The sequence below is a fragment of the Lynx canadensis genome, chromosome B1, assembly GCF_007474595.2.
Source record: "Lynx canadensis isolate LIC74 chromosome B1, mLynCan4.pri.v2, whole genome shotgun sequence".
NCBI classification, from domain to species: Eukaryota; Metazoa; Chordata; class Mammalia; order Carnivora; family Felidae; genus Lynx; species Lynx canadensis.
The window spans coordinates 120,759,910-120,781,914 of record NC_044306.2 but is presented as its reverse complement, the minus strand read 5'-3'; the positions used below and the strand labels follow the sequence as shown (position 1 = coordinate 120,781,914).

Genomic DNA, 22,005 nt, shown 5'->3' with positions numbered 1-22,005 from the left:
ATGAGGAGTGTGAATGTGAAACGCTCCATGATTCCCTTAGAAGTTGCTGTGGGCTGCAGTTGTAGGGAGGGTTTATGGAGCTTGTGAAACCCCGAGTCAGGCCTTGTGGGAGAGGAGAGGAGAAGTGGGGAGATGGAGGGAGAGTAGGAACGAAATGGCACGCCAACCTTTGGTACAAACAGGCCTGGTGCAAAATGAAAGTGTAGGGGCCCTTGTTCAAATTAGTAAGCGCTTTAAGGCAGTGACAGCAGAACATTAAAGCAAGTGCAGGGCCTTCTAAGTGCACGGCCAGTGCAACAGTCCAGGTCATACACCTGTGAAGCTGGCCTTGGGTACAAATGAAGATGTGAGTCCCTCATTTGGGGTGGTCAGTATGCTTGTCTTTCCTTTAGAACTTTTCTCTGGAAAAGGTTGAAAGGTGGAGTCCTGCCCTCTATTAAGGAGGGAATCTGATGCATTAAGAAGCAGCCTGTGTGAGCACTCATGAATGAGAATGGGTGTGAGCACTCATTAGAATGAGAATGAGAATAATACACTGGGAGAAGATGCTGAGGCAAACTAACTTTGGAAGGGGAGAGGCCAAAGTTGAATAAGCCACAGTGGAAACTCGAGAGGGAGCTCTGAAGAACTTTGATGCAGAGGATCTTGGGGATCGGGGCCAAAATAAATAGGAAGTCATGAAAGGTTTGGTGACAGGTGTGAGCGACAGAGGAACTAAAAAACTGAGCTAGACAGGAGGCCCCGTGAAGAGGAGGTGGTAGATGAAAAGAACAGGAGGAGCTCACATTCCTGACCTCGGGGGTCACATGAGGCAGTGCTTCGGTGTGGCATAGGGAAGAATACAGGGAGGCATTCTTTTTTTTTTTTTTTTTTTTTAATTTTTTTTTTTCAAAGTTTATTTATTTTTGGGACAGAGAGAGACAGAGCATGAACGGGCGAGGGGCAGAGAGAGAGGGAGACACAGAATCGGAAACAGGCTCCAGGCTCTGAGCCATCAGCCCAGAGCCCGACGCGGGGCTCGAACTCACAGACCGCGAGATCGTGACCTGGCTGTCGGACGCTTAACCGACTGCGCCACCCAGGCGCCCCGGGAGGCATTCTTGACATGCGGGATGTGTGAGGCCAAGAATGTGTGTCCTGTGGAATAGTGGCATCTTTTCTCCATTTGCAATGCAATCGATGAGGAGAAATTTAGTTTAAAATATCCTGCAGACAAATATTGGGGAGCACCGGACTCCGGTGAAAAAATGGCCTCAGTGGAAGTATGTAGGGTGAACCAATTCTGTGGCATCAACATTTTTTTTAAGTTTGTTTATTTATTTTGAGGGGGGGAGGGGCAGAGAGAGAGAGAGAGACAGAGACAGAGAGACAGAGACAAAGACAGAGACAGAGAGAGAGAGAGAGAGAATCCCAAGCTCCACACTGTCAACATAGAGCCCGATATGGGGCTCGAACTCTGAAACCATAAGATCCTGAAGTGAGCGAAATGAAGGGTAGGGCACTTCACCAGCTGAGCCACCCAGGCGCCCCACATTAATATATTTGTAGAAAGTCTTTGGTACAGAGCGTTAAAGTTGTAAGTTTTATCAGCAGGTGATTTATGCATATACAGATAACTTTTAAATAAGAGAACTTTGAAGCTAATGACTTTTGGGTAAACACAATTTTATAAGAGTATATAAATGAGGTTTCTGTTTATTTTGCGAGGGACTGAAATTTAGTTTGACTTTGAGGAAAGCATTTGGAAGGTGATACCTGAGATAAACATAAAAATGATATTTCATTTTAGTTATTCTGAAGGGTCAAAGAGCACAGTGTAAAGGAGAGTACAGATTGTGATTTAGATAGTTCTGATTAATCTTCAGAATGTAACTCTCTGTATTAGCTACCCTGTTCTTAAAAGAAAACTAATAGCCTTCCATTTTGGTTTCAGTGTGTATATGTGTGTATGTATGTTTTGGTTAGGATTAAAGGAAATATCTTTATATTAAAAGTGCTTAACATAATTCCCAGCATAAAATAGATATTCACCAAATATTTATTCCTTCTTTTTCTCTGTATTAATGTCAATCTTTTTATCCCTAATTATTTTTTCTGGCTTTTTCCCCAGAACGGTTTTCAATAACTCCTTTTGACTTACATCCATAGATTTAGCTTTCGACGTTAATAAAATCTTGAAACTTTTAGATTTATAACCTTCAGTCATTTCAGTAACCTTCATAGATACTCATCACACATAAAGAGTAACCAGAGAATCTCTATTAGGTAAGATTTAAAACTATTGGATATTTAAAACATTGGACATTAAAACTCATATTTAAAATGTTAAGAGATCTTACAGCTATACCTATTCAGTCCTGTCATTTATAGGTGAATATACTAAGTTTTGGAAAGGCAAAGGAAAAGGATTCAGGGGGGGAAAAAAGCTTTGGTTAGCAAATGACGGCTCCCTGGAGGTCTGTAGGTGATGCTCCTACCTCTGAGATAGGGATCCTCTTGGACAGGGAAGAGTCAAGGCCAAAAGGAAGCAACTGTGTCCTCACTTTTTTCAGTTGCAAAAGATGGGGTTGGGGAAAAAGTTGAGAATTCAATAGACACCAAGTTGATAAAATTAAAATGTGGTGAGAATCACATTTACATATTTTATTTCTGACTATGTTTGAAAAGATAGGACATGATAGAAGACATAATTATCCTGTGCAGACTTTGTTGTTATTAAATATAGTGGGTTCTTTGGTTAATGTAAACTTTTCCAAGGTCCTCATTGGGTTACATGTTTTATCTTATAGAATCCTGGTGAAATATTTATTATTTTGAGAGATGAAGTCATTGGTGATACTGTGGAGGTTGAATTTACATCAAATAGCAAATGTGTTAGAACACAGCCAACCCGTTGGAATAAGACAGTCTGGTGTATGGAAGCTTTAGGTAAGAAATTTTTTTATGCATTAATAAATATAGAACATCATCCTGAGTTTCTTTCAATAAATTAATGATAAATGGTTTCACTTCCTTACAGAAACTAATATTGTTCTGCAGGTGTTTCCTGTGTTTAACTTTCACATACCCGAGGTTGTTATTATTAATCTGGATTCCCAAAAGTATGAATGTGTAAATTATGAGAAATTAGCTTGTGTACCATGTGGTGAAACGACCGTCAGCAATATCACATATTTTTAAATATGTCAGCAGAGAGCACTTTAATATACATCAGCCATTAAATATGGAACTAAAATTGTTTGCTTTATTATAATAGGATTAATGAACCCTTGGACTGTCGTTCATGAACTTTTTACTTTTTTTTTTTTTTTTTTGCCATTCTTTTTCACCATTTATCATCATGGTTCCATTTCTATATACGATCCTCCATCTTTTCCTTATTTAATTTATGAGGTTTACCATTTTATTATCCACCTTTGCTTGCAGCATGATAAATTGTATCAGATTTAAAATTCCAGATGGAGTAGCCACACCTGCCACAATATTGTACTGAAATCAAAGTTTAATAGATTAATTTCTGAATGTTTTGATACAAATGTAGGACTACTTTGTTTTTGAATTTATGATATCTTTTTACAGTCAGAGAATAAAATTACCTTATAAAGCTTCATAAATATGAACTTTGTAAAATATTTTAAAGTATAAAAGTATATACAATCTTATTATGAATCTGGAAATGTAGTAAAAATATTTAAAATTAAATACTGTGTCAAATACATCCTGAACTTTTTTTTTTCCTTTTGGAATGTAGTTATTATGAAGCCCATTTATAGAGCACTTACAAACCTTTTCTATTGTGCTATGCAAAGCATGTGTCCCCTCTATGGATTTCCTTGCACAGCCTAGGTGAGAGTTGAATTATAGAAAGGAAGGCCTATACACCAACCATTTATAAACGTTTCAGACACTGGTTCCTGTGATGGATGAAGGTATGCAGAAGTGAGATGAGAAAGAACTTTGTCTCTTCTCTTTCTCTTCCAAAGCCCCCTACTTCCTTATGCCACATTTAAAATGATTTAATTAACATTAATTTCTAACTAATTAGTTTTTGAGTTTAAATCTAGTTAGACTAAAATTGCTACAGAAAAATCAATATTGCAAATTAAGAAGTACTTAGATAATATTTCCCAAATAGCAAATCAAAGTGTCATATAAAATTATTCACATTAAGATTATATATTCAGTTTACCTAGCACTAAGAGCAGTGCAAAGAATAAATTATGTCAAAATTCAAATGTTTTTCAGAAAAGCAGAAACCTAATAGTCTATATCTTCCAAGATACCAGGCCATAATACTGTCCATGTAGTTGAACAGCAAATTTGTAGTAAAAAACAAATAAAACACTATTTACCAGTTACGCTATTTAACCTCTCCAATTCTTATTTTCAATTAGTATGTTTTATAAATTAATAGGATTTTCTTTCTTTTACCAAATGTAGCAATAAATAGGATGATTCCATGAATGTGTATGGAAATATGGATGGGACATACCTCAGCAGAAATGGCCCAGAGTCTTATTTTTTTTCTGCCTCATGCCACTGTTTCTTAACATTTTTTTAACCCTAGCAAGAACTACATTTTACATCATAACTCAGTACATATTCAGAAATACATACTTAAAACAGAGGTTTTAAAAGTTGTCATTAGATGGGCGCCTGGGTGGCTCAGTCAGTTAAGCGTCTGACTTCAGCTCAGGTCGTGACCTCACGGTCTGTGAGTTCAAGCCCTATGTCAGGCTCTGTGCTGACAGTTCAGAGCCTGGAGCCTGCTTTGGATTCTGTGTCTCCCTCTCCCTCTGCCCCTCCCCTGCTCACGCTCTGACTCTCTGACTTTCAATAATAAATGAACATTAAAAAATTTTTTTTTAAATAAATAAATTAAAGTGGTCATTAGAGTAATGGTTTCAGCCCTGACATATGAAGAACTTGGAAATTGTCACTCCTTTTCCTACCGTAAGAAAAAGCTAAACAAACTGAAAATCAGTGACTTTTCTTGAACTTGTCAGAGAACTAAGGTTGCAGGGGGAACAACTTTCCCAAAATCTGAAGGAGAAAGTAAATCAAGAGAGTGACACCCAAGATCTGCTTGGCTGGAGCAAAAGTCACTGGAGCCATAAACTGGTTGGCACATTTAAATCGTAATTTTGATGAATTGCTGGGGGTGGAGTGTGGACTAGCTCAAGAGTATGAAACTCCTGGTGGCTACAGTCTTAAGAAGCACCCGTAATTGTGTGGGATTCCCTTCCAGGAACCCCACCACCACCAGGTTCACATAGGAAGACCTGGGGAAGATCTTCTAGAGGCTCTGACAGCTCTGAAGGAGAATAATCATGGTGAACCACTCCAGTATATTCTCCATAACAAAGGCCTACTCTCTAGGGGAAACCACTTTACCAGTGTCTTATCCCCACTGAGGAAGGACATCTATCCCATTGTACCCCCTGTAGCTTTTCTATCTCACTTAGGGTGGGGAAGGAAAACTCTGCCACAGCAGAAATACTTGTGAAGGTCACAGCCTAGAGACACCAGCCCACTTAAAGACCAAGACTTCATCGCAAGATTAGAATGCTTCCAACTGCCCCCAACCTGACCACCACCACAAAGGGGTTTCAGTATAATGGAGATGGTTCCAGTTGGAAGTACTGCAAGATGCAGGATCTTTCTGAGGAGGAGTAGTTAGGGAAGCACAAGGTCAAGAAGAAAGACAACAACCAGGATAATAGAGGACTTTGAAGCCTCTGGCATCGACAGCTATAATAGACATGAAATATAACCCACCTTCCAGCCATATTCTTATAAAGTCTTCACTGCATGCTCACCTCCTCAGTTCTTATACCCAACACACCATGTCTGGGTTTCAAGAAGAAATTACAAGACATGCCAAAAAGTAAGAAAAAAACATAGTCTAAAGAAATAAAGCAAATATTAGGCCAGGCTTAGATGTGACATGGATGATGGATTTTGGAGTAATCAGAGAATTTTAAATAACTATGATTAATATGTTAAGGATTATATTGCAAAAGTGAACAACATGCAAGAGCATAGGGGTAATGTAAATAGAGAGATAGAAATTCTATTTCTTTTCGTTTACTTCATTGCTAGTCAAAACCAAATTAATTGACGTCGTGAATTAAATGGTAAGTCACCATTCATAAAGTGGGTCACAGGCCACAGGTGGAGAAACTATGCTTTGTAGCTGTGCTGGCCAATATGGTAGCCACTAGCCACAACTAGTTATATAAACTTTATTACAATTAAATGAAATCTAAAATGAATTCCCTCAGTTGCACTACCCATAGTTCAAGTGCTTCATTAGAACATATCCATCCTCTTAGAAAGTTCCATTGAACAGCACTGAACAGCACAGTACAATTGAGTTCTTTTTTCCCTACACCAATTATAAGAGAAAGTGTCCAGCATGCTCTTAAAGGCTAGTGATTTGTCCAGAATCTTCAGTGGCCAAGGAGCTGTTTTTATTTTGTGTTGAGCCATTTACTGGGTAACTTTAGACAATTCTCAGTTGTGCCTCAGTTTCCTTGTTGATAAAATAACTGCTCTAATTACATTCCAAATACTTATAGTACATTTGGAAATAAGGGAGATAAGATGTAAGACAACAAACACTTAAACACACATCCAACTGAGCAATAAGGTGTCAATCTCTTCCTCTAGCAATTCCCTTAAACATAGGGAGTGGCTTTTCTGGAATAACTCACCCTCAGCTTCTGGACAGAGTGTGATAAAACATTTGAAAATTTAAGGGAACCGTCTTTCTCTCTAAGTATTGTATTCTTCATATTATACTCTTCTCCTAGTCCTCTGTTTATATCCCTTGATATGAAAGCCACCAGATCTGTTTGTTTCCCCCTCACCCTTGAGGAATAATGTTCAAGGGAGCTCCTAATTCTATATCATCTCATATATATAATCCCTGAACTATTGGTGATTTCCAGAGGCAGGAAAGATCTCAATCAGTATCCCACACCATCTAATAAGAGTCTATACAGATTTAAGTCTCTAAAATTTTTTTTCCTGTACTTCTTTGAATACCAAGTTAAGATGGAAGGATCTAAAAGTAAAGTGGAAACACACCAGGGATCCTTCCCCATTATTGATGTATTAAGTTCAGAGATGGTGTCCATCTTTCCAGTCTCTTTCCAGTGTAGAAAAATGACTCATGTGATTTGATTTCTGATCCCCTGGTTCATGATTCAATCAGTCGTGTGGCTCAAAATGTGGTTTGTTCTCCATAAATATTCTCTTGTGTAATACCCAGAGCTTCATGTACTGAATCTGGCTGGTATTGAGGGCTGGTATGGCAGCTTGACAATATTGTCCCAGAGCAGACTTATTTCTAGTCAACATTCCATAGTCCCTAGAGTATAGCCATAATCATCATGAAGTAAGATGACTTCTATGGCCCTTACTGTCACTCTCAAATTTTGAGCAATCTGATAAAGCAGTGGTGTGCTAACACCATCTCATATTGGATTCAAAAGCCAATTCTGTGCATCTCTTCTCTACTTCATATTCGGTGACATTATCTTGACTATTAGTCTTCCCTGGCTGCCATGGTAAACTACCACAGACTGGGTGGCTTAAACAACAGAAATTTATTTCTGGAGGCTGGAAACCTAAGCTCAAGGGGCAAAAATTTGGGTTTCTGGCAAGACCTCTTTTCTTAGCTTGTAGTTGGCTACCTTCTTGCTCTGTCCTCATATGGCCTTTCCTCTGTGCACAGGCACTTCTGGTGTCTCTTCCTCTTCTTATAAGGAGACCAGCACTATCAGATAAGGGCCATACCCTTATGACCTCAATTTAACCTTAATTATCTTATTAAAGGTCTTATTTCTAAATACCTTGGGAGTTAGGGCTTCAACATATGAATTGAGGGATTGGGGGACACAATTCAGTCCATCACACTTTGGTTACTTGAAATCAGCCATGGTGGAAGTATATACACCACAGAAATTGGCAAAAACCATAAATCAGGGTTTTTTAATTTTCTTTTTGGAGAGTCAGTGTATCAACACAGCACTGGGATAAAGAAGACCTCATTAAATAAAGGAGCTTTCTGTAAGACACATATGCTTATATCACATTATTCAGAAGTTAATCCCAAAGTCACATCTAGCTGAAAGGAAAAATAGAAAATCCAGTCTTTTTAGTTGGATAGCAATGTGCCCAGCAAGAAAAAAAAAAATCAGGATTCTGTTTCTAAAAGGAAGAGAATAAATAGATTTTGCGATAGGCAACTAGAATTCTCTTTTAGAGAATGGTACCTCTTAAAACCAACGATTATCCTTCCTTTGGATACTTCCTCTTAATCATTTTAAGGGTGTGTGTGTGTGTGTGTGTGTGTGTGTGTGTGAGAGAGAGAGAGAGAGAGAGAGAGAGAGAGAGAGAGAGAGAAATAATACTCTGAACACTAAGGCATGTCACATACTCTGAGACCTACCTGCAGTGCTCAGAACTCTCAGATCTTTCACCACCCAACCCAACCCTTTGCCTTATTAATGTTCTTTTTATATGTATATTTCTTTCTAACTTGGTAGCAATTCAGAAAGAAGAAAATTATGTTAAAGTACAAATATGCTAACCAGTGAAGAAATCTTAAGTGCTCTTTTTCTAAATGGCATCTTTCCCTTCAGACACACTTGCACATCTTAACCTGATTTTTTTATTTGAGAAAATATCCTCTAATTTTGTGTTCTTTTTCCTTTCAGCTTAATAACTTCATACACTTCTAATTACTTCATTTTCTAAAAGACACACCTTTCTAATGGTATCCACAGGTTTGTCACTGACAGGAACTGTTTTGTGCTAAAGGAATTTGAAGTTACTCAGGAACTTGAATTAGTCTCAGCTTATGCCAGAAGTTATAAAAATACATGCGACGTCTTTAAACTAGAAATATTAACTAATGTTTACTCAGAAGGAAGAGGTATTCCTCTGGTACCTGCAGGTCAGCCAGAAAAATATTTTACACAGCAGGGGGACAACCAATTAAAAGTTGAGAGGAATGTAAAAATATCTACAAAGATACTGAATGTCTTTATTAATTAAGAAACTATTCTGGTTAACGTAAATTATAACTTCATAATTCATTAAAAGAGCATGAAAAATACTTTAAGATGTGCCAAATATTACACTGAACCTGCTTAGAAAAATAATAACAATTGATAAGAAATTTTTCTAAGTATCATAATTGAGGGGGACAATTTTAACATATATTAAATATACCAATATTTAGGCAGACCAAAGTTTTAAAGCCACCGATATTTATTTACGAGTAGTGTTCTGGGGCACCTGGGTGGTTCAGTTGGTTGAGCATCCGACTCTGGCTCAGGTCACCATCTCACGGTTCAGAGGTTCCAGCCCCACGTCGGGCTCTGTGCTGACAGCTCAGAGCCTGGAGCCTGCTTCAGATTCTGTCTCCCTCTCTCTCTGCCCCTCCCTCACTTGTGCTCTGCCTCTCAAAAATGAATAAATGTTAAAAAAAATTTTTAATGAAAAAATAAAAAAATTAAATAGTGTTCTAATCAAAAGAAATCCATATTGATCTCAGTTCCCATAGAAACATTAGGTAGGTTTATTTAAGGTTTACCATGTGATAAAAGGCAAAAATTGGTTCATAAAGGAACACAGCTTCTTAGGCAATGGAAATACAGAAAGAAAATCTCTTAAATTGTTGGATTTGTGAAATATGTATTTTTATGGAATTAGTGAATGTAGTTCTGACTATTCAAAAATACTTTATATTTTCCATAAATTGCTTCAGTCCCTCATCTGGAAGGACAGGCCACTTAAATCAAAGAGACAGTGCAGGTTGACAAAGACTCTTGAATGACAAGATGTGAAATTTGAATAGAATTCCTTTTTTTACCATTGCTCCTTTGTAAGTTTGCTTTCTTGTTTATCTATGTTTGGTATGAGCAAGGAGTTCCATCTTCTTCCACTATAAGCCTTTTTCTCCTCTTCACAGCTGACTCCAGTACCCTCACTTAGTTTGGTGATCTATGACCTACATTAAATGTATTAAATGTTACTTCCCTACGTTAGCCTAGATAGCAAACAGCAGGATTCACTTTCCTTCTCTTCTGAGTCCTTAAATTAATTGCCTGTATTTTTATTAAAGAGCTATAAAATGTAGATATCGTAATGACTAGAGTCAAAGTAAAATAATGCTCAGGTGGTACAGGGTGCTATTGACGAAAGGCCAATTCAATAACACATATTTAGGGAAGGCCTCCCAATCAGATGAATCCATAGGAATCCTCCAAGGTCTTGATTTAATAACTGACGTTCAATAGATAAGAAAATAGATAAGCAAAGACAGTACTTCAAAGGACATCTATCTCTCGGGAAGATTATTCTAAAATCAATAGAACTAATGGTACAAGATATCAAGAATAAATCAGTTCATTTGCTTTCATGTTAGAGTTTAAAGAAATTAGAATATTTTAAGTATCCTATATCAAAGGACTACCAAGCAAATCTTCTTATCATGTATTTCTCATGATTCATCACTTGACTTTCTTTCAGAAGGTTAACACCCCATTGTAAACTCTAATCTTTTTTCTGAGTGACAAAATCCATATCTTCTTTCCAAATCATCTTCCTGAAATCTACCAAAATTGATTTCATTCGACTTCAGTAACTCCAGAACCCTCTTTACCAGATGTGGGCAACTTCAGCTGATGAGATATATGTTATCACTTTCAGGTTTTGTTGCATTTTCTCTTACATTATCTACTGGATGGATACTTACTTTGGGAAGAGAGGACTTTTATACACATAGTTTCTTTATAATACAAGTGAGGTGTCTAGTCAAGCAATATGGGAAGAGAATATTACAGCCTCTTGATCTAGTTAAGTTTAAGATTGCTTTTGTTGGCTTTAAATCTCTCTGAGCAAAATTGTAAGAGGCCCTTTAATCTCTTCAGGAGATAAAGTAAAATTAATGCTTAAACCTTAGAAACTTTTAAATATTCAAAACCTCATCAGGTGGCTAAGGTTAGAGAATAGGCATTTTTGGTCTTGTACTTAATAGCTTATTTTCCAAACCCCAAATGTCTGGGTGACAATTTTCCAGGACTATTTGGGAAATATCTCCATGACAGGTAGTCAGAGTTTTTAAAGTATGTTCTATAAATAGATTAAAGGCTTAGTTTTGTTTACTTTTGTTATAATAAAATAACTTTATTTACTGAAATGATTATTTATTGGTACTCTTTCCTAGTGAGCCCAACATTCTTAGGAAACTTTAGCTGTGTTGGTATGTTAATGCAGAATTCACAAGGCAGTATATCAGTCACTTTAACAACTTGTCCACAAAAAGCGTTTTGATGAATGTGTAGTATAAATAGTACTTAAATAGCAGGATATTAAACCTTGTTGCCTTCCCAAAGGTTTTTTTTTTTTTTTTACTGTAACCACTTGCATAAAAGTTCTATAGTTTCAATTGATTCTACTCTTTCTCCTTCCAAATACAATTTTGAGAAATTTGTCTATAATTAATGAGAATTTTCTTCATGAGATTATTAACAGATACACAACTTTTAATGAATTGTTGTACCATCCTAAATTCTAAAGTATTATGTAAACATAATTACAGATTACTCCAAAAGAGAGTGTTAGCAGTAGAGAGAAAAGATTTAGGGTTTTGCTTTTACCATAATTTTAGCATGTGTTCAGATTCTATAAGGTTTTATTTAATTAAGTCTAAAATTGTACATTATATTCTGTGGGTACTAAGGATAAAAAGAAAACATTTAGTGTCAGAAGTTAGTAAAATTGTTATGAATTCTTTTTTTTAATGTTTATTTTTGACAGAGAGAGAGACAGAGCATGAGCGGGGGAGGGGCAGAGAGAGAGGGAGACACAGAATCCAAAGCAGGCTCCAGGCTCTGAGCTGTCAGCACAGAGCCCGACGCGGGGCTTGAACTCACAGACCGCAAGATCATGACCTGAGCCAAAGTCGGACTCTCAACTGGCTAAGCCACCCAGGCGCCCTAAATTGTTATGAATTCTTAAAGATTCCTTCATATTCTCTGCAAGATGTAATACTATGATACATGCATTATATACTCAGCTCCTAACTCTTGTTTGCATTTATAAGATTTTCCTGCTGGGTCTGTCAATGTCCATGTCTACTGTGATGGAGTCATTAAGGCCACAACAGAGATTAAGTACTCTACAAGTGCAAAGGCTGTGGAATACCTATTGGGAGTGGCAAGTCCAGGAGATGGTGTGCTCCAGGTAAGTTGATCTTTGCATGAAATTGCTAATAAGCTGAAGGGCCAATGCTGGATAACAGTATGCATGCTTTGGTATAAAGTCTGAATATTGGTTGAATACGAATGAATTATGGCTTGATAGGAAGGGAAGAAACGGACTTCTGTGGTGCAGAGATGCAGATGAATTAGTTTGCTTAACTCAAGTCATTCTAGATAATGTCACTGGGAGACAGATTGTCCATTACAAACTCGCTTTTGTGATGGGCTCACTTTAAAGCTGTCACAGAGCAGATAAAGAAAGACAGAAGGGTTAGAGCAAACTATTAAGAAATGAATAACTTCTCGATCCAGATCAAGACAGTACAAAAGTACGATCATCTGATGCTTTGAGGTTAAGGAGTAAGACAAACCAAGAAAGAGAGCATATGGCATTAATCTAAGAATTGTTATTTTCACGTGGAAACTTCCAAGCCCGGTGTATATTTTTCTTAGTTTCATTTATTACTGTTACCTGATAGTGAAAATTACTGCTTTATTTTTTTAATGTTTTTATTAATTTTTGAGACAGAGAGAGACAGAGCATGAGCGGGGAAGGGGCAGAGAGAGAGGGAGACACAGAATCTGAAGCAGGCTCCAGGCTTTAAGCTGTCAGCACAGAGCCCGACACGGGGCTCAAACTCACAGACTGTGAGATTGTGACCTGAGCTGAAGTCGGACGCTTAACCGACTGAGCCACTCAGGCACCCCGAAAATTACTGCTTTAAATTGACAGTGTCTATTAGGAATTCCAGAACTGCTAAAATTTTCAGGGAAGTATGCAAAGAGTCATTTTCAAGCCCCAGGTTCTTTCTCCAGTGTGACAAAGCATTACTGAACAATGAGGATTTGGTGAGGAGTTTCTAGTCTCAAAAGGCCCTGGTTTGAGACATTCTCCAGTGAATGTAGATGCTGCCAATGTCCCCATGGATGTGGAATGGAACAATTGCATTTTGATTCGTCTTAAGCCATTGGTTTAATTTCTGTATTTTTTTTTGTTTGGTTTTTGTTACTTGACCCACTTTCAATAGAGAGAAAGCGTGTTTAATGTGGAACATTTATCCTTTATGTGCTTATCCCATCAAATTTTCAGAGTGAAATAAATGTCATTTTTATAGTACCTGATAATTAGATTATAACCATATTTATCACCTTGGGTTTTTGGCAGTGAATGGAGAGAGTGAAGGTGGAAAAAGGGGTAACTGAACAGCGAGATCTTCAAAGTTACCGCGGAACACTCTATAACAAAACCATCAATGATAGTGTGGTTGGCAGATTGTCATGAAGCCTTATTATATGTTTAAACTAGTTTGCAATGGGAGGCTTTGTTATTTACTTGTGACACATTTTTCTGTTAGAACAATGGCAAAGGTAAAAATGTCTTAGAGAAGGACAGGGAGTAAAATACCATTTGTCAAACTGGCGAGTCTGAGGACATTTGATAAAATGTCTATATTGTCATTGCAAAGCAAGAACAAAAGTAATAGCTTGAAATATGGATTGTTTCATTTTATTGTGAAAAGTCTCCCTGTCTTCCACTTTAAAACATCCATTCATTACAAAAGGATTAATAAAAGTGATACATTTCATTATTAATATTTCAGTCAGCATAGAAGTAAAGGAACTCTCCAAACACATTTTTATGTTGGTTTTGCCGTTGGGGGAGGAGAAAACATTTTGTACACAAGAAAATTAAATATGATTTATGACTCTAGGATAGTTTTTCAGAATGCTCTAATATGCCAAGTCATAGATTGTTCTACAGCTTTGAGTGAATAAAAACTGTTTTGCATAGTTTTCAGATAACTGGAAAATACTATTTCCTTTTAACCCTCAGCATCCGAAATGAGAGGTGAGAAAAGATTATGGTTACATTTTAGGATTCTCCTCTTTACCTATTCCTGGTAGCTTAGTGAAAGGAAGGATGCTAGACAGCCACAGCTTGATTCAGGCTTTTCCTATCAGAAGAGAGCCACTTTGAACCTAAGTGAGTACTGAAAGGAAGAATTATTCTATCTTGGTGACAGCAGACCACAGCATGGTAAGAAGAGACGCTGAAAGACTAAGTTTAATCTATACAACTTAAGACCGCCTTACGAGTTTTGCTACTGTCATCAGGGGACCTAGACCTGTTGTGGAATTTGGATCAAACAAATTCTGAGTTAGAGATTTCGGACTGGACTGAAGTGTACTATCCCAGGCCTGAAGGAAGGACAAGGCTGCAATTCAGTTAGCCTCCATCAAATCTTAGACTAAATATGGCATGGAATTCTCCAGTCCACTGATAACCTGAGTTATCCCTTTTATGAATTCAGAGATAGTGAAAGGCAGACTCCACCCTTAATGAAGAAGAAGGAAATACAGGGTCATTTCCTTGGTGTGTTTTAGGATTGTTTGGCCTCAAAAGAGGTGGCCTAGCCCACCCTGTGCTTTGCAGGCATTTGGATTTCCCTTTTGACGTTTGGCTTTGTTCCCAAGTAGATCATATTTTTTTAATTGTACAAAAGCTTTGCTTTTCCAATCCAGCATAGAACATTACAGTAATTGTTTCTTTCATATGCTCACTACTCTGTCACTAAATTAGGAAATTTGAATATTTTGCGAATAGTCTACTGAACATATCTATTCAAAGAACAACATACATTGTAATTTTATTCACTGTAGTTATTGTGTATTTGTAAGAACATATACCAGCAGATTTCAGTTTTTTCAGTATCTTATCTACTTAGCCGAAGTGGAATGTTGTAAGAAACATCCTGAGTTTTCCTATAAATTTTAATGGCAGATGTGATTTAAGTAATCTTAAAAATTAGTAGTGAGATACTTCCTGTAATCATTTAAAAGCTATTAGGCATATAATAATGTGAACACTCTGTGAATTTGAAGAAAGAAATAAGAAGAAGAAGTCTGTGAGTTTTATTTTTCAGTAATCCTAGAATTTATAATAGACTTTATATTATCATTTAAGAGCTGTTGGGCATATAGCAAAATGACCATTCTGTGAATTTGAGAAAAGAAATGATAAGGAATTTGATTTAGTTTATTTTTAATGATGTCCATTAAATTTTGAATACCTAAATCAGCTTAGTTATCTAACTGCTTCCTAAATCATTTATCTTTTTTGGATAGATATTAAATCCCAGCACGTAGCCTCATAAAGGTGCAATTTCCAGAGCATTACCCAAAATAACAAGTTGAAGAGAGATCGAATGAAAAAATGAGAAAATCCAAAGCCCACCTTGGGAAGATAATTAGAATTCAAGTGCTAATGTTAGAAATACTAGTAACTCCTATTTAACTGAGATAATTAAAACCTTTGAGATGTTCATCCTATTTACAGAACTGTCTGGGGACAACCATAAAGTTAACTTCGCATAGGAACAGCTAGATACAATATAAGAAACCAAATTAGGTCAAAATGCTGAAAGAACATAGCAATTATTGATCAAAGCGTTAGCATCGTATTCATTAAAAGAGGTTTTGAAATGATACCACATAACTCTCCTTAGTTGTACTTCTTGTTGGTAAAATATCCTTGTGTTTCATGTGTTGATCACTTTGCATGGGTTGCTTTATATTTATTGAAATCTTATTTTCGTCTTCATGTTAGGTACACTTCATTTCGAGTTTTTATTAAATTGTATATATGATTCAGTCTTTGGTTTGCTGCCTGCAAATATTTAATACAATATGAAGCCAGCTACAGTAGGATGAGGGACACACAGGGAAGACATAGAAAACTCTCATATAATGAGGAATTTCCTAGTTATGAATAGTTCTCTTAAAGGTTAGTTTTTTCACAAGGTTAAGTTCAAGTGTTAGCAGGACTCTCCCTTAAAGAATTCTCTGGGAGATTCTTCCCAGGGCCTTTCAGTAATTATTTCTCAGTCCTTGTCTCCCTGGAAAGACTAGCGGACACCTTCCTTCCTCTTTTCATCAGCTCCTGTTGATAAGAGGTGCAAATGCATCTGGTCTCTAAAGTATACTTCACCACAGTGCCAGTGTTCTCTAAGACCTCCTTTGCTTCAGACTTTCAGTGACTCACTGGATAAGGTCCACACTCCCCTGAATGGCCTGAAAGGCTGCAGAGTCACAAATCTTACTGCCCATCGCCTCTTACCACAGCATACCCTCCATGTCTTCTTAATTCTCTCCATGACTCCTACCATTTTAGCCCCTCAGGATTGCTCGCTCTTAGCACGTATTCTGCTATTCCTCCTCTCCTCCTTCTTTAAGGCATGGACATTGTGTTTTTCATCTTTGCATACCCCGTTACTTTCACACAATTAGTTCCTGACACGAGACACCATGAGGCAAAAATGGGAAAACACAAGTACTTGCTTCTCCTTCTGGTGCTCTTTGAAGAAATAAGTGGAGAACTATAGGATAGGACTATAAACAATGAGATGGGGAATGACAACTGTCCTCTTGAAATACACTGTTATTTATTTCTCAAATTGAATAAATGAATCTGATACCTACCAAAGTGAAGAACTCTCAGAGGCCCATGATACTAGAAAAATGAAGAATGTGTGCTGTAAGCTTGTCTTCATGTTCTACCTCAGTGTCAAGTCTATGTTGCTAATGCCGTTCCTTACAGACTTTTAACAGCTATAGGATTCCAGATTCCAGGCTTCCTTTCTCTTGGATATTAAGGAAATGTTTGCTACTCAAAAAATGCCCAAGATTTTATCTCTCTTTCAAAAAGCTGCATGTTATTGTTTCTTTTCCTTTCCCGGAACGTGGCATCATAGCATAGGAGAATGAGTTCTAGATGGGGCAGGAGCAGGAGTTAGATTCTTTAACTGAATCAGCAATCACTTCATGAGAGCTCATTTTCCTTGGTGTGAAAGAAATTTCCTCCTGTGTACAATAGAGGAAGCTAGAATATATGATCTTCAAGGCCACTTCCGACTCACGTATTCCATAATCTTATGCCAAGAAAAAAAAATACTTAAATTAGGAATTATGACCACTTTTATCAGAGAATTGACTTGCAAATATATGTATTCTCCATGTAGCCTTTATTTCACTTTTATTTGTACTTCTTCCTAATTTTCCCTGCCAAGAAGGAAGTGATTTGTATTTCATCTATCTCTTTTCACCTTTATTACTTGTTTCATATTTCTGATGGGATATTTGAAATGAATATGGAAAGAAAAAATAAAATGCAATTTGGACACTTATTTCTAGATTCATTTTTCATATTGTTTATACCCTTAATTAGAATGGATCAGTAAAAATAAGTCATATCTATTGAAGCTTGGTATTTTACTGATAAAAAAAAAGTGACATTTCCTTTGTGCCATGTCTCCACTTGTGGTAACGAATAAGCAGTGGTTAATGATGCCTTATTAGAGTAGTTCAGACGTAAACAGTAATAGTCACCCCAGGTACCATTGAGTCAAACAGGAACATACCACTTAGTACCCTCTTCCACTTATTTAGGAAAAAACAAATTGGTTAACTTTAACAGCAGACATAGAAGCTGATGTAGGGGAAAAAATAAATATTTCTGGGTGCAGGTACTTAGCCAGTAACACAACATAATTTTAGTTCTCTGTAATTGTCTTTTTTTAATCTATTAATTTTTATTTATTTTATTTATTTATTTTTCAATATGAAATTTATTGTCAGACTGGTTTCCATACAACACCCAGTGCTCATCCCAACAGGTGCCCTCCTCAATACCCATCACCCACCCTCCCCACCTTCCCACCCTGCATCCACCCTCAGTTTGTTCTCAGTTTTTAAGAGTCTCTTATGGTTTGGCTCCCTCCCTCTCTAACTTTTTTTTTCTTCCCCTCCCCCATGGTCTTCTGTTAAGTTTCTCAGGATCCACATAAGAGTGAAAACATGGTATCTGTCTTTCTCTCTATGACTTATTTCACTTAGCATAACACTCTCCAGTTCCATCCGCGTTGCTACAAAAGGCCATATTTCATTCTTTCTCATTGCCAAGTAGTATTCCATTGTGTATATAAACCACAATTTCTTTATCCATTCATCAGTTGATGGACATTTAGGCTCTTTCCATAGTTTGGCTATTGTTGAAAGGGCTGCTATAAACATAGGGGTACAAGTGCCCCTATGCATCAGTATTCCTGTATCCCTTGGGTAAATTCCTAGCAGTGCTATTGCTGGGTCATAGGGTAGGTCTATTTTTAATTTTCTGAGGAACCTCCACACTGTTTTCCAGAATGGCTGCACCAATTTGCATTCCCACCAACAGTGCAAGAGGGTTCCCTGTTTCTCCACATCCTCACCAGCATCTATAGTCTCCTGATTTGTTCATTTTGGCCACTGTGACTGGCGTGAGGTGGTATCTGAGTGTGGTTTTGATTTGTATTTCCCTGATGAGGAGCGACATTGAGCATCTTTTCATGTGCCTGTTGGCCATCTGGATGTCTTCTTTAGAGAAGTGTCTATTCATCTTTTCTGCCCATTTCTTCACTGGATTATTTGTTTTTTGGGTGTGGAGTTTGGCGAGCTCTTTATAGATTTTGGATACTAGCCCTTTGTCTGATATGTCATTTGCAAATATCTTTTCCCATTCCGTTGGTTGCCTTTTAGTTTTGTTGATTGTTTCCTTTGCAGTGCAGAAGCTTTTTATCTTCATGAGGTCCCAATAGTTCATTTTTGTTTTTAATTCCCTTGCTTTGGGGGATGTGTCAAGTAAGAAATTGCTGCGGCTGAGGTCAGAGAGGTCTTTTCCTGCTTTCTCCTCTAGTGTTTTGATGGTTTCCTGTCTCACATTCAGGTCCTTTATCCATTTTGAGTTTATTTTTGTGAATGGTGTCAGAAAGTGGTCTAGTTTCATTCTTCTGCATGTTGCTGTCCAGTCCTCCCAGCACCATTTGTTAAAGAGACTGTCTTTTTTCCATTGGATATTCTTTCCTGCTTTGTCAAAGATTAGTTGGCCATGCATCTGTGGGTCTAATTCTGGGGTTTCTATTCTATTCCATTGGTCTGTGTGTCTGTTTTTGTGCCAATACCATGCTGTCTTGATGATGACAGCTTTGTAGTAGAGGCTAAAGTCTGGGATTGTGATGCCTCCCACTTTGGTCTTCTTCAAAATTACATTGGCTATTTGGGGTCTTTTGTGGTTCCATACAAATTTTAGGATTGCTTGTTCTCGTTTCGAGAAGAATGCTGGTGCAATTTTGATTGGGATTGCATTGAATGTGTAGCTAGCTTTGGGTAGTATTGACATTTTGACAATATTTATTCTTCCAACCCATGAGCATGGAATGTTTTTCCATTTCTTTATATCTTCTTCAATTACGTTCATAAGCTTTCTATAGTTTTCAGCATACAGATCTTTTACATCTTTGGTTAGGTTTATTCCTAGGTATTTTATCCTTCTTGGTGCAGTTGTGAATGGGATCAGTTTCTTTATTTGTCTCTCTGTTGCTTCGTTATTAGTGTGTAAGAATGCAACTGATTTCTGTACATTGATTTTGTATCCTGCGACTTTCCTGAATTCATGTATCAGTTCTAGCAGACTTTTGGTGGAGTCTGTCGGGTTTTCCATGTATAATATCATGTCATCTGCAAAACGTGAAAGCTTGACTTCATCTTTGCCAATTTTGATGCCTTTGATTTCCTTTTGCTGTCTGATTGCTGATGCTAGCACTTCCAACACTATGTTAAACAACAGCAGTGAGAGTGGACATCCCTGTTGTGTTCCTGATCTCAGGGGGAAAGCTCTTACTTTTTCCCCATTGAGGATGATATTAGCTGTGGGCTTTTCGTAAATGGCTTTTATGATGTTTAAGTATGTTCCTTCTATTCCTACTTTCCCGAGGGTTTTTATTAAGAAAGGATGCTGAATTTTGTCAAATGCTTTTTCTGCATCGATTGTCAGGATCATATGGTTCTTACCTTTTCTTTTATTGATGTGATGTATCACATTGATTGATTTGCTAATGTTGAAGCAGCCCTGCAGCCCAGGAGTGCATCCCAGTTGATCACAGTGAATAATTCTTTTTATATGCTGTTGAATTTGATTTGCTAGTATCTTATTGAGAAATTTTGCATCCATATTCATCAGGGATATTGGCCTGTAGTTCTTTTTTTACTGGGTCTCTGTCTGGTTTAGGAATAAAAATAATGCTGGCTTCATAGAATGAGTGTGGAAGTTTTCCTTCCCTTTCTATTTTTTGGAACAGCTTGAGAAGGATAGGTATTATCTCTGCTTTAAATGTCTGGTAGAACTCCCCTGGGAAGCCATCTGGTCCTGGACTCTTATTTGTTGGGAGATTTTTGATAACTGATTCAATTTCTTTGCAGGTTATGGGTCTGTTCAAGTTTTCTATTTCTTCCCATTTGAGTTTTGGAAGTGTGTGGGTGCTTGGGAATTTGTCCATTTCTTCCAGGTCATCCAGTTTGTTGGCATATAATTTTTCATAGTATTCCCTGATAATTGCTTGTATTTATGAGGGATTGGTTGTCATAATTCCATTTTCATTCATGAGTTTTTCTATTTGGGTCATCTCCCTTTTCTTTTTGAGAAGCCTGGCTAGAGGTTTATCAATTTTGTTTATCTTTTCAAAAAACCAACTCTTGGTTTCATTGATCTGCTCTACAGATTTTTTTTTTAGATTCTATATTGTTTATTTCTGCTCTGATCTTTATTATTTCTCTTCTTCTGCTGGGTTTGGGGTGTCTTTGCTGTTCTGCTTCTATTTCCTTTAGGTGTGCTGTTAGATTTTGTATTTGGGATTTTTCTTGTTTCTTGAGATAAGCCTGGATTGCAATGTATTTTCCTCTCAGGACTGCCTTCGCTGCATCCCAAAGCGTTTGGATTGTTGCATTTTCATTTTCATTTTTTTCCATATATTTTTAAATTTCTTCTCTAATTGCCTGGTTGACCCATTCATTCTTTAGTAGGGTGTTCTTTAACCTCCATGCTTTTGGAAGTTTTCCAGACTTTTTCCTGTGGTTGATTTCAAACTTCATAGCGTTGTGGTCTGAAAGTGTGCATGGTATGATCTCAATTCTTGTGTACTTATGAAGGGCTGTTTTGTGACCCAGTATGTGATCTGTCTTGGAGAATCTTCCATGTGCACTCGAGAAGAAAGCATATTCTGTTGCTTTGGGATGCAGAGTTCTAAATATATCTGTCAAGTCCATCTGATCCAATGTATCATTCAGGGCCCTTGTTTCTTTATTGACTGTGTGTCTAGATGATCTATCCATTACTGTAAGTGAAGTATTAAAGTCCCTGCAATTACCACATTCTTATCAATAAGGTTGCTTATGTCTGTGATTAATTGTTTTATATATTTGGGGCTCCCATATTCGGTGCATAGACATTTATAATTGTTAGCTCTTCCTGATGGATAGACCCTGTAATTATTATATAATGCCCTTCTTCATCTCTTGTTATAGCCTTTAATTTAAAGTCTGGTTTGTCTGATATAAGTATGGCTACTCCAGCTTTCTTTTGACTTCCAGTAGCATGATGGATAGTTCTCCATTCCCTCATTTTCAATCTGAAAGTGTCCTCAGGTCTAAAATGAGTCTCTTGTAGACAGCAAATAGATGGGTCTTGTTTTTGTATCCATTCTGATTCCCTATGCCTTTTGGTTGGAGCATTCTACTCCATTGACATTCAGTGTTATTATAGAAACATATGGGTTTAGAGTCATTGTGATGTCTGTAGGTTTCATGCTTGTAGTGATGTTTCTGGTACTTTGTCGTCCTTTTAACATTTCACTCACAGAAT

General features: G+C 37.2%; 1 protein-coding gene across 1 annotated transcript in view; it reads left to right on the top strand.

Annotated features, from left to right (window-relative positions):
• Window positions 1-22,005, top strand: part of BANK1 (B cell scaffold protein with ankyrin repeats 1) — a 314,203-nt gene that overhangs the window by 87,466 nt on the left and 204,732 nt on the right. Inside the window, 2 exon segments of the mRNA XM_030313356.1 lie at window positions 2,790-2,928; window positions 12,122-12,261. Coding sequence (XP_030169216.1) covers window positions 2,790-2,928; window positions 12,122-12,261 — 279 coding nt within the window.